This window comes from Rhinoraja longicauda, chromosome 4 (assembly GCF_053455715.1).
Source record: "Rhinoraja longicauda isolate Sanriku21f chromosome 4, sRhiLon1.1, whole genome shotgun sequence".
Taxonomy (NCBI): Eukaryota; Metazoa; Chordata; class Chondrichthyes; order Rajiformes; family Arhynchobatidae; genus Rhinoraja; species Rhinoraja longicauda.
Genome location: NC_135956.1, coordinates 22,491,330 through 22,504,507, shown reverse-complemented (window position 1 = coordinate 22,504,507; position 13,178 = coordinate 22,491,330). Strand labels below are relative to the sequence as shown.

Here is a 13,178-nt window from a genome sequence, read left to right as displayed (position 1 = left end):
CAAATTCATGGACTAGCAGGAAAATAATTCTGACAGAAATTATAACAAAAGGGTTGCGGTCAAGGTGATTGATATTTCTGTTAACTTTATGTCTCGTGCTTTCTGTGACAACCTGTTTCACCTCACCTCTCGTATCACCTGCTTTCTCAATCACCTGCAACATTTCTAGTACCTCCAACTGGGAGCAATTAAATAGAACTAAATGTAAATGTAGCATGACTCACAGAGCACAAGGAAGCTGAGGAGATGTGGAGGAAATGCCTTAGAGGTGAAAAAAATCTGCCTGTGGCCTAAAGTATAGGACCTCGATCTCATGAATATTTGCCTGAAAAGAAAAGTAATTCCTGAAGGACTCTTTTGTGAAGTTTCTGAGATTTATGCTTCAGTCTAAGGATACATGGAAATCACAACACAGAAACAGTTTGTTGATTCAACTAGTCTATGTCAATTGACTCTCTGCCCAAAGAAATAGCCCTAATCACTTCCTATCTTTCCTATTCGTTTAATTCATCTATCCAAAGGGACATTTTGTTGTGTTTGATTCATGCTATAGAAGTCCCAGGAAAGCTCCATGAAAACGAAGCTGGTTACTTCTAAGGATTAAAGCAACATATACCATATTCATCCTAAATTATTCATGGAGTCACAGCATGGAAATAGGTCCTTCAGCTACTGAATCTGTGCTAACCACCAACCATCCATTTACACTAATCCTACATTGATTCCATTTGTTTTATTCTCCCCAATTTTCTGATTAATTCCTCCCAGATTCAACTACTCACTTACACACACGAGGGGCAATTCACAGTGGCCAATTACCCTACCAGCTTGCACAACTTTGGGATGTAGGAGGAAACCAGAGCACCCAGAGGAAACCCACACAGTCATAGGGAGAATGTATAAACTACCCAGACTGCACCTTAGGTCACGATTGAACCCATGCCTCTGTAAGGCAGAGGCTCTACAAGCTGTGCTACAGTGCTGTACTGTTTCTTATAATTGTCCTAACAAAGTTGCCAAGCTAATTGGTGTGTAATTACCCATAATCTATCTTCCTTTCTGTTTTGAAAACTCCAGCACACAATCATATTCAATAGAATCTTGAAATAACATTTCTAGCACCTTGACAATTTTCTCCTTCATCTTTCTCCAGAAACATGGCTGGGGCTTCAGTGTAAGTCTTTCCTTATCCTAAATATATATATCATTTTTCATCTATCTTTTGTAATATTGCCAATCATACTTTTAATTATTTCAACGTTTCCCTCTGTTAACTGAGACTGAGTTTAAGTAATTAATCCCTCCTTGAGTTTAAGAGTTCAAGTAATTAATAGACTGCTGTGGTAACTTACAGGTGTGACTCTAAGGGTTCCAAGCATAATTTTAATTAGAAGTTTGGATTCAGTTTTGTTTTCATTTCAGGCAGATATATAGATTTATTGTATTCAGCAGATACCCATCTACAACAAAAAAAGACTGCAAATTTGGTCACAAATAGGACAACCATTCTCTATTCTGGATTGGGTAAGGCTACAAAATGTTACTTCTCTGGCGTCTGAGGGTTTAATAACAGCCTTTAGATCTCGCAATCTAACTGATGCAGCAGCAGTATAATGGAAACAATTAGAGGTTCCTTATAAAGCCAGCTGTTTCTCAGGACTGCAGTGCATGCCTTCTTTTCAGAACAACATGCTAATATCACATAAGAAGTAACATTCTGCTGCCTGGCAACAATTCCCTTCAAGGAGCAGACTGTCATAAAAGATCCACCTAAGTCACTTGCGCATTACTGGAACAATGGTGACAAAGATTGGGGAGTTGCTGGTTTGGTGCCAAGTTAGATGTAGGGAGTGAAATGTTATTGTCCTGAGAAAGGCACTGAGATTATCAAGCACAGTTAACCTGTTCTCTCTCAGAGTAATTTAAGCATAGTGGTGACTTTATCGGCCAATTGAGGATGATTGTACACCCAGTTGGTGATGACGGAGGGTTATTGATCTGAAATGTTAACTCTCTTTCTCTGCCCTGCACTCTAATTCTTTTTGCTGACGTGGAGATATAACACAAGAAATGCTAAGGTTTATAATTTTCAGAGGTAGCAATGGAAAAGAAGGAAAGAAGGAGAGAGCTAACATATCACACTGGGCCAAGAATTTCTCCAGACATATTCAAAAGGCAGTGCGAACAGACTGCCATGATTTCCAGTCAAGTAGTTTACTGATCACAGAGTGGTCAAGGCAAGTTTATTCATCTTCAGCTGACATCTGCCACCAATTGCACAATGAGCCTGGCCACAAATCTCCAGCTGGGACTTAACTACCCTTTTACAAAGAAGGAACACAGCTTTCTTTCTCATGTATTTTATATTTCAGCATCACTTGTACCTTTTGTTCAACTAGTCCTACCATCTTTGAAAACCTGTACACTCTTCCTACACCCCATTTTAAAATAATGTCATTTTGTTTATGAGAATAGAAGAAAAGTTTGGAATTATTCAGGTCAGTTAAAATATGTGGAAAGAAAAACAGAGTTAATGTTTCAAGTTGATGACCTTTCATCAGAACTGGTGGAGGTTTCTGATGATTAATTCATCAAGCTGAGGCACTTACTATTTCTCTCTCCACAGATCTTGCTTGCCAAGCTTAATATTTCTAGTATTTTATTTCAGTATCTCCAATATGTTGTGTTTAAGCCATTCAGTTTAATTTGTCTCTCCTCAATTTTTCTAATAAAATAAATCAATCCCCTTGTTAAATTTGATCTACCATATGAAGATTTCTTCCAGTATTCTTTTTTTCTGAATTAACTAATTTAAGGTTAATTTTATTCTGCAGATCGCCAACTTTACATCAGTTTGTCTTTGCAATCCCAAACTTTGCTAGCATCGTCTATCCCTGGGTCTGAAATTTATTTTTAGACAAATATACAGTCTCATTCCATCAACTTTCAATTATCGCTGTATTTTCCGTGTGTAGTGTATTTTAGTTTTTGTACTGTCTGTTATGTCCCTCTCATTTTATTTATTTGACCTGATTTTGTTTACTACTACAATTTACGCTTCCTGATTCAGCCTCTGTGCTGAACTTTAATGATTCTTTGAATGTGATTTCCCATTCATGCAGTTTCTAGATGTCCTGTAGAGCAAACTTTGAATGCTTGGTTGATAACAGCTTGATGTGCAAACGAACACTCCTATTTGAATCTGAATTGACAGTACAAAGCAAAATCTGGCCCAATGCTTTTTTAAACTAAATACGGTGCAACTTTGAATATGGTTAGATGACTTCTAAATGACAATGATTAAAACCATCATTATTTGAAGAGTTTTGTAAGACATACCTGAGCTTGATCTCTTCAATCTTTTCAGGTGTTGATCTGATGTCTTAATAGGACTTGGTGAGGATGTTGACCCTTCTTTTAATTCTTTATCAGAACCGTTCAGCTCACCAATATTGTTTGATTCAAATCCTGGAAAAATACATAAAATGTATTTATATTACTGAATAATATTGGTCAACCAGTATTTACTCTGCACATTTACTTCTATCAGTAGTTGGGACTTTATCATAGTAGATGAAGTAAGATTAGATTACATACAAAAATACAATTTGTGGTGTCAACTAAAATAAAATCAAGAGATGACAGTGCACACTCTATTACAGTAGTTCTCCATTTTATAAATTACTGATCTTTCATCATTCGATTTATGCTATCATTGACAACATTCCACTAGGTATTTCCTTGAGTATCTACAGTGCCTTCCATAATGTTTGGGACAAAGACTCATCATTTACTTATTTGCCTCTGTACTCCACAATTTGAGATTTGCAATAGAAAAAAATCACATGTGGTTAAAGTGCACATTATCAGATTTTAATAAAGGCCATTTTTATACATTGTGGTTTCACAATGTAGAAATTACAGCTTTGTTTATACATGGTCCCCCCATTTCAGGGCACCGTAATGTTTGGGACACATGGCTTCACAGGTTCTTGTAATTGCTCAGGTGTGTTTAAATGCTGCCTTAATGTAGTGAGCTCCCAGCACCAGTCTTTCCTACAGTCTTTCCATCACCTTTGGAAACTTTTATTGCTGTTATATGAGGACCAAAGTTGTGCCAATGAAAGTCAAAGAAGCCACTATGAGACTGAGAAACAATAATAAAACTGTTAGAGACATCAGACAAACCTTAAGGGCCTGTTCCAGTTAGGCGATTTTAAGGCGACTGGCGGTGACTAGGCTGTCGCCGGGGTGCGGCAGCATGATTGTGAGGAGTCTTCAAATGAGTTGTAGCGGATCTCGGCGCGTCGTGGAAAAAGTTACCTGCTCGAAAATTTTCGGCGACTGCTGCCTTGTCACCAAGTAGCTTATTGCGGTCACTGTCGCATGCTGTCCCCAGGTTTTGTTAGGTTGTCACCGGTACTGAGGACGGATGAATTTCATTGTCGACTACCAACGTCAACCGGAGACAGGTCAACCGGATCAGGAGAAGGCAAGGTCTGACAGGAACTATCAAAACCCGTTATGACAGCTGACAGAAGTGCAGCTGCACAGCCAGCTGTGGAATGGGGGCGGTGACCGAGATGCTGTCTCTCCTCCGTTATAATTGAATAAGTTGCAGTTTAGTGACACCAGTAATTGGTCAATTTTAAACAATAGAGCGATTATTATCGAATGCTTAACTACATAAACTTGCTTTCAGTCAATAACTATTTGGTCAAATGGTCTCTTCTACATCCCGCAGCTCCCCCTCCCCCCATTCGTAACAAGGACAGAATCCCCCTCGTTCTCACCTTCCACCCCACCAGCCAGCGTATCCAACAAATCTTCCGCCAACATTTCCGTCACCTACAACGGGACCCCCCCACTGGCCATATCTTCCCATCCCCTCCCCTTTCTGCGTTCCGCAGAGACCGTTCCCTCCGTAACTCCCTGGTCCACTCGTCCCTTCCTACCCAAACCACCCCATCCCCGGGCACTTTCCCTGCAACCATAGGAGATGCAACACCTGTCCCTTTACCTCCCCCCTCAACTCCATCCAAGGACCCAAACAGTCTTTCCAGGTGAGACAGAGGTTCACCTGCACCTCCTCCAACCTCATCAATTGCATCTGCTGCTCCAGATGTCAACTTATTTACATCGGCGAAACCAAACCAGGCTCGGCGATCGCTTTGAAGCTCTACACCTGCGCTCAGTCCGCATTAACCAATCTGATCTTCCGGTGGCTGAGCACTTCAACTCCCCCTCCCATTCCAAGTCTGACCTTTCTGTCATGGGCCTCCTCCAGTGCCATAGTGAGTCCCACCGGAAATTGGAGGAACAGCACCTCATATTTCGCTTGGGCAGCTTGCAGCCCAGTGGTATGAACGTTGACTTCTCCAACTTTAGATAGTTCCTCTGTCCCTCTCTTCCCCTCCCCCTTCCCAGATCTCCCACTGTTTTCCTGTCTCCACCTATATCCTTTATTTGTCCCGGCCCCCTGACATTAGTCTGAAGAAGGGTCTCGACCCGAAACGTCACCCATTCCTTCTCTCCTGAGATGCTGCCTGACCTGCTGAGTTACTCCAGCATTTGTGAATAAATACTGTTCCGGTATCCTGATAAATTGCCGACCATACTGTAATGGCAGGGGATTGTCGAGTGATGGTGTGACAGTGTAAACACCGGCAGAGTGGTTTCTTTTGTGGTTTAACGATTAGTAATTAGGATAGCAGAGAGTTGTCTCTGGTCAGGGACCTTCGTACATTCACCCTGCCTTAAGATGCTGATTTAAACCGAAGATAGACACAAAAAGCTGGAGCAACTCATCTTTCATTCATTTGTTCCTTACCAACGTCCAGGGATCTCTCGTTTCCCCTCTCCCCTGACTCTCAGTCTGAAGAAATGGTCGACCCCAAACGTCACCCATTCCATCTCTCCAGAGATGTTGCCTGTCCCGCTGAGTTACTCCAGCTTTTTAGTGTCTATTTTCTTCGACCTGACTGCAGCAAGTTACAAGGAATCGGATCTCCCAACAGTGGGAGGAAAAGTGGCCGTGGGATTTTCAGCGGGACTGGATAAGTAAAAGATGTTGATACCGGGGAGGCTGATACAAAGACAGTGGGGACAACAGTATTGGCAGACGGGTTCTCACTGTCTTTCGGAAAAGTCCCGGACGTCACGTTAAAACCAGATTCCAAGTCTCCCACGGGAAAGCATTGGTTCTGCTGGAGGTTCACTGAAAAACCCTTTCACAGATGCATTTTGAAGCACGTAATATTAAATTAAGAAAAGGCATTTGAAGATACCAGAAGATAGTTTTGTTTAACCAATTTATTCACCGTCAGGCCATTTGACAGATAGGTTGGAGGTGACAGTTTGACGGTCAGGTAAGCGTGGGAATTTTGCGATGTTTCCGAAGATGGTGTAATCTCTTAGCCAGCTGCTAGTTTCACAAAAAAGTAACTTGTATCGCCTGACTCAGCATTGTCATGGTCATTGTCGTAGTCATTGTCGTAGGGTAAAAAAAAATTTGGCGATCTGCTACGACTTTGACAGGCGCTGGCAGTTGCCTTAAAAATCGCGTAACTGGGAAGGCCCTTTAGGCTTAGCAAAATCAACTGTTTGGAACATCACTAAGAAGAGAGCACTGGTGAGCTTACTAATCGCAAAGGGACTGGCAGGCCAAGGAAGACCTCCGCAGTGGATGACGGAAGAATTCTCGCTATAATAAAGAAAAATTCCCCAAACACCTGTCCGACAGATCAGGAACGCTCTTCAGGAGTCAGGTGTGGATTTGACAATGACCACTATCCGCAGAAGACTTCATGAACAGAAATACAGAGGCTACACAGCAAGATGCAAACCACTAGTTAGCCGCTAAAATAGGATGGCCAGGTTATAGTTTGCCAAGAAGTACTTAAAAGGGCAACCACAGTTCTGGAAAAAGGTCTTGTGGACAGATAAGACAAAGATTAACATATCAGACGGATGGAAAGAGCAAAGTATGGAGGAGAGAAGGAACTGCCCAAGATCCAAAACATACCACCTCATCTGTGAAACATGGTGGTGGGGTGTTATGGCCTGGGCATGTATGGCTGCTGAAGGTACTGGCTCACTTATCTACATTGATGATACAACTACTGATGGGAGTAGCATAATGAATTCTGAAGTGTATAGATACATATGATCTGCTCAAGTTCAAACAAATGCCTCAGAACATATGCCGGTGGTTCATTCTGCAGCAAGACAATGATCCCAAACATACTGCTAAAGCAACAAAGGAGTTTTTCAAAGCTAAAAAATGGTCACTTCTTGAGTGGCCAAGTCAATCACCCGATCTGAACCCAATTGAGCCTGTTGTTTATATGCTGAAGAGGAAACTGAAGGGGACAATCCCCCAAACAAGCATAAGCTAAAGATGGCTGCAATACAGGCCTGGCAGAGCATCATCAAAGAAGATACCCAGCAACTGGTGATGTCCATGAATCGCAGACTTCAAGCAGTCATTGCATGCAAAGGATATGCAACAAAATACTAAACATGACTACTTGCATTTACATGACATTGCTGTGTCCCAAACATTATGGTGCCCTGAAATGGGGGGACTATGTATAAACACTGCTGTAATTTCTACGTATAAAAATGGCCTTTATTAAAATCATACAATGTGTACTTTAACATGGAAACATAGAAAATAGGTGCAGGAGGAGGCCATTCGACCCTTCGAGCCAGCCATTCTTTGTGATCATGGCTGATCGTCCCCAATCAATAACCCGTACCTGTCTTCTCCCCATATCCCTTGATTCCACTAGCCCCTAGAGCTCTATCTAACTCTCTCTTAAATCCATCCAGTGATTTGGCTTCCACTGCCCTCTGTGGCAGAGAATTCCACAAATTCACAACTCTCTGGGTGAAAAAGTTTTTCTCACCTCAGTTTAAAATGGCCCCTTTATTCTAAGACTGTGGCCCATGGTTCTGGACTCGCCCAACATTGGGAACATTTTGCCTGCATCTAGCTTGTCCAGTCCTTTTATAATTTTATATGCTTCTATAAGATCCCCTCTCATCCTTCTAAACTCCAGTTAATACAAGTCTAGTCTTTTCAATCTTTCCTCATATGTCAGTCCCGCCATCCCAGGGATCAATCTCGTGAACCTACGCTGCACTGCCTCAATTACAAGGATGTCCTTCCTCAAATTAGGAGACCAAAACTGTATGCAATACTCCAGATGTGGTCTTACCAGGGCCCTATACAACTGCAGAAGAACCTCTTTACTCCTATACTGAAATCCTCTTGTTATGAAGACCAACATTCCATTAGCTTACTTCACTGCCTGCTGTACCTGCATGCCGACTTTCAGTGACTGGTGTACAAGGACACCCAGGTCTCGCTGGACCACCCCCTTACCTAACCTAACTCCATTGAGATAATAATCTGCCTCCTTGTTTCTGCCACCAAAGTGGATAACCTCACATTTATCTATATTATACTGCATCTGCCACGCATCTGCCCACTCACTCAACCTGTCCAGGTCACCCTGCAACCTCCGAACATCCTCTTGACAGTTTACACTGCTACCCATCTTTGTGTCATCCGCAAACTTGCTAGTGTTGCTTCTAATTCCCTCTTCCAAATCATTAATATATATGGTAACCAGTTGCGGCCCCAACACCGAGCCTTGCGGCGCTCCACTCGCCACTGCCTGCCATTCTGAAAAGGACCCGTTTACTCCTACTCTTTGCTTCCTGTCTGCCAACCAATTTTCTATCCATGTCATAAACCTACCCCCAATATCATGTGCTCTAATTTTAGTCACCAATCTCCCGTGCGGGACCTTATCAAAGGCTTTCTGAAAGTCTAGATACACTACATCCACTGGCTGCCCTTCATCCATTTTACTTGTCACGTCCTCAAATAATTCCAGAAGATTAGTCAGGCATGATTTCTCTTTCATAAATCCATGCTGACTTAGACTTATGCTTTTACTGCTATCCAAATGCACCATTATTACCTCTTTAATAATTGACTCCAGCATCTTTCCCACCACCGAAGTCAGGCTAACTGGTCTGTAATTCCCCGTTTTCTCTCTCTTGCTTCTTTCTTGAAAAGTGGGATAACATTAGCTATCCTCCAATCCCCAGGAACTGATCCTGAATCTATTGAACATTGGAAAATGATCACCAATGCGTCCACTATTTCTAGAGCCACCTCCCTGAGGACCCTGGGATGCAGACCATCAGGCCCAGGGGATTTATCATCCTTCAGTCCCATTAGTCTACCCAATACTATTTCTCGCCTAATGAAAATGTATTTCAGTTCCTCTACCCCCCTAGATCCTCTGTCCTCCAGTACATCTGGGAGATTGTTTGTGTCTTCCTTAGTGAAGACAGATCTGAAGTACCTGTTCAACTCTTCTGCCATTTCCTTGTTGCCCATAATAATTTCACCCGTGTCTGCCTTCAAGGGACCCACATTTGACTTTGCTACTCTTTTTCTCTTAACATATCTAAAGAAGCTTTTACTGTCCTTCTTTATATTCTTGGCCAGCTTCCCCTCGTACTTCATCTTTTCAGCCCGTATTGCCCGTTTTGTTACCACATGTGATTATTTCTATCACAAATTCAAATTGTGGAGTACAGAGGCAAATAAATAAATGATGGGTCTTTGTCCCAAACATTATGCAGGGCACTGTACATTATGTTGCTTTACCTCAGAGTGAAAAAGAGCAGCAGCTATATATTCATTGCAAATTAACCCCTTAGGAGTTATTTGACTCGAGAAAAAATTCTCATCTGGTTCCAGCAATATGTTTTATTCAGCAGCTTTTATTCTAAGTGGCACACATGAGCAGGACTGACCTTTGCAGTCATCTTCACTATGTGGAACCTGGTTTGTAGCTGACATACCAATGCCTATGGAGGCTTCATGTTGCAGATATTTTACTCCTGTACCTGTACACTGCTTATCTGTTTAAATATATTATGTTAATGTCTTATAACAGCTAGTCAGTTAGCCTTACTAATCCAAGAACATCCCAAGCAAAGGCACCAATTAGATTTATTTCATTTAAAATAGGGTGCTTCTAAAGAATGTGTTGTGAAATTATTAAGGATATACTTCCTCCATATGATGTTCGTTTAACTTTTCTCACGGTTAGAATCCTGAAGATATCTTTTCCTGTCATCCATTTGAATGTCAGCTGTTCTTTTAGGGAGGTTTTCAATCTCATACAACTGTTGCAGATTTAAGCACCTCAGGTCAATCTGCTCCTCTTTGAACCATGTGTTAAATGTTTGCAGCTATGTAGGTGTAGTGTAAAATATTAATGCTTAAAAAAGCACCCACCTAAAAACATTTAACGTGCATAACTAACATAATATATGCATTAATATTTCACTATTGTCAAATGAACACTAGATGGCTCCGTGATGGATAGAAGCCTATTTACATTCCACTGTATTTCAAATGTCTTGCATAATTTTGTGTTTATTTGATGGGATATTGTAGAGACTTTGAATATAAAAGAAACAGGTTATCACTCAAAATTGACTGTTTATTTAGATGGTGGAGGAAGGTGTATGAATTTGCAAGAATAACAACAAGTTGTTAACTTCAAGCTAGGTTTAATAACCACGAGGATGCAAGGTTACAGACAAAACCGCAGCTCCCGAACAAGATGACTCCCCTGGTAACACGCTTGTGCAAGATAACTTCTTGCAGGAATGGCGTCTGCAAACACTCGACAAGGACTGTGAATACAGTGACTGATCTACAGAAGGTAAAGGTAGTTTCTGGTTCTCCACAAAATTATGATCTGGCGTCTCAGGGGAAAGCAGCAGAATCCAGATTAGTAGCATAATAATGCAGCAGGGAATGTCAAAGATTGGATGAGCAGTAGTGATAGGGGATTTGACAGTCAGGGGTCAGACACATGTTCCTGTGGTTGTGAGCGCAACTTCAGGATCATATTCCAAAAAGTTATCTGTCCATTTTCCTCCGAATATGCTGCTTAACCCAATGAGCTGCACTAGCAATTTGTTGCTCACGATTCCAGGGTCTGCAGGTTCTTGTGTCTCCAGGATGGTGAGTTGTCTCCTTGGTGAGAGGGTGAAGTATGTCACTGAGCAGATAAAGAGCATTCGGAAAGGGGAGGGCGAGCAGCCGGAAATTGTGGTCCATGTTAGTACTAATGACACAGGTAAAGAGTGATGAGGTCCTGCAAAGTGAATTTAGCGGGCTTGGTAGAAAGCTGGAAAGCAGGTCCTCTAGGGTGGTAATCACAGGGCTACTCCCTGTGACGCAAAGTAGTGAGTTCAGAAATGGGAAGGCAGTACAGCTAAATGCCTGGCTGAGGAGCTGGAGCACGAGACAAGGATTCAGATATTTGGATCATTGAAATCTCTTCTGAGACAGGGATGACCTGCACAAGAGCACAAGGTACACCTAAACTGGAGGGGGACCAATATCTCAGTAAGGTGATTTGTCAGTGCTATTCATGGTGGTTTAAACCAGTGAATCCAAAATGACAGTGTAACGTCATTTAATGTCAGAGAGACATTTGTGCTGAAGGGAGCATGCATGTCTAGTGGTCAGGACACCCAGAGATGGGTGAGGTAACATAAGAGTCTTAACTGCATTTACTTTAATGCAAGGAACTTTGCAGATTTGCAAGGATGTTGCCAGAACTCGAGGACCTGAGCAACAGGGTTGGACAGGTTGGGACTTTATTTTGTGGAGGGCATGAGACCGAGTGGTGTTCTTACATAGGTTTAGGGTGAGAGAGGAAAGATTTAATAGGAAGCGTAGGGGCACCATTTTCACACAGACAGTGCTGGGTATATGGAATGAGCTGCCAGAGGAAGTTGTTGAGGCAGGTGCAAGAACACCATTTAGATATTTAGGTAAATGGGTAGCAAGGTTTGGAGGGATATGGACCAAACGCAGGTAAATGGGATGGGTTAGATGGGGCATCTTGGTTGGTAAGGACAAATTTGGCTGAAGGGTCTCAACACGAAATGTCACCCATTCCTTCTCTCCGGAGATGCTGCCTGTCCGGCTGAGTTACTCCAGCATTTTGCGTCTATCTTCAGTTTGGCTGAAAAGTCTGTTTCTGTTCTGTATGACTTTATGCCTCCAAATAGTCAACAGGACTTGAAATTTTAAATTTGTAGACAAGAAGAAGTAGGATTGAAAAGGAGTAGGGTTTTAATAGTGGGTGATTTTACACCTGAAAAATGTTGGAAATGCTAGAAACAAAGAAATGACATTGTGCATGGCTTGCTATCAGTTTTGTTTTGAATTCCTTTGAAGATACGAACTTACGCCAACACGTCTTAAAGGAATATTGGCGTACAAGTATGCTTGTACGTAAATCTGATGTTCGGCCAGCAGGTGGCAACATCAGAATGGATTCCCAAAGGGAAAATAGTTTTTCTTCAATAGGTGGACCTTCAAAGTTCTCTTACGTCTTGGAGTGGGTTGCCTCCCTGAAAAGCCAGTGTGAGATTGGAGAAGAAGAAAAACAGAAAAACTCAAGACATAAACAAGCTACCAAGTTAATAGAAATGATGAAAGAGAACATGGAATCAGGTGAAAATGTAAATGGAGTACAATCTAACCTGATTCAATTCATCAAGGAAGCACTGGTAAAGTTACCACTGCCTGAAGATGAGCTCGAAAAGCAAAATCAGTGGATTCACCAAACAGTGGGAACTTTTATCGGGTTTACGCAAGGTACTAAGAATGGACATCAAACTACACATTCCATTGCTGACAGTGCTACACGACAGAGTTGCGGCAAACGTAGATGTCATTGGACCTGATGACAGTCCTTCAAATGTCTCAAACTCTAAATTGAGCTTCAAATCTCGTTCTTCATCTCGTGCATCTTCGGTGAATTCTGCTCGTATGAAAGCTAAGGCAGATCTGGCCGTTCTCGAGGAACAGGTTGCCTTCATGGAAGACTGGAAGGAGATTGAGGCACAAGAAGAACAACTGAGAAGAAAGGAGGAAAAACAGAAGAAACGAGATGGACAATTGAAAAACAAAGAATTGTCAATTGAACAGAAGAGAAGACAATTGGAAATGGAGCTCGATAGGAAGAGCCAGAAGGAACAGCTGAGAAGACGGAAGGAATGATTGGAACTAGAGAATTCAGAATCAGTATCAGAATTGCCTTTATTTGTCATCCAAAAAA

At 41.9% G+C, this 13,178-nt stretch overlaps 1 protein-coding gene across 2 annotated transcripts in view; it reads right to left on the bottom strand.

Annotated features, from left to right (window-relative positions):
• LOC144593088 (putative Polycomb group protein ASXL3) overlaps positions 1-13,178 on the bottom strand; it is a 155,749-nt gene that overhangs the window by 63,752 nt on the left and 78,819 nt on the right. For both annotated transcript variants that reach the window (XM_078398528.1, XM_078398527.1), the window contains one exon: positions 3,340-3,468. In XM_078398528.1, coding sequence (XP_078254654.1) covers positions 3,340-3,468 — 129 coding nt within the window. The remainder of the gene's footprint in view (positions 1-3,339; positions 3,469-13,178) is intronic.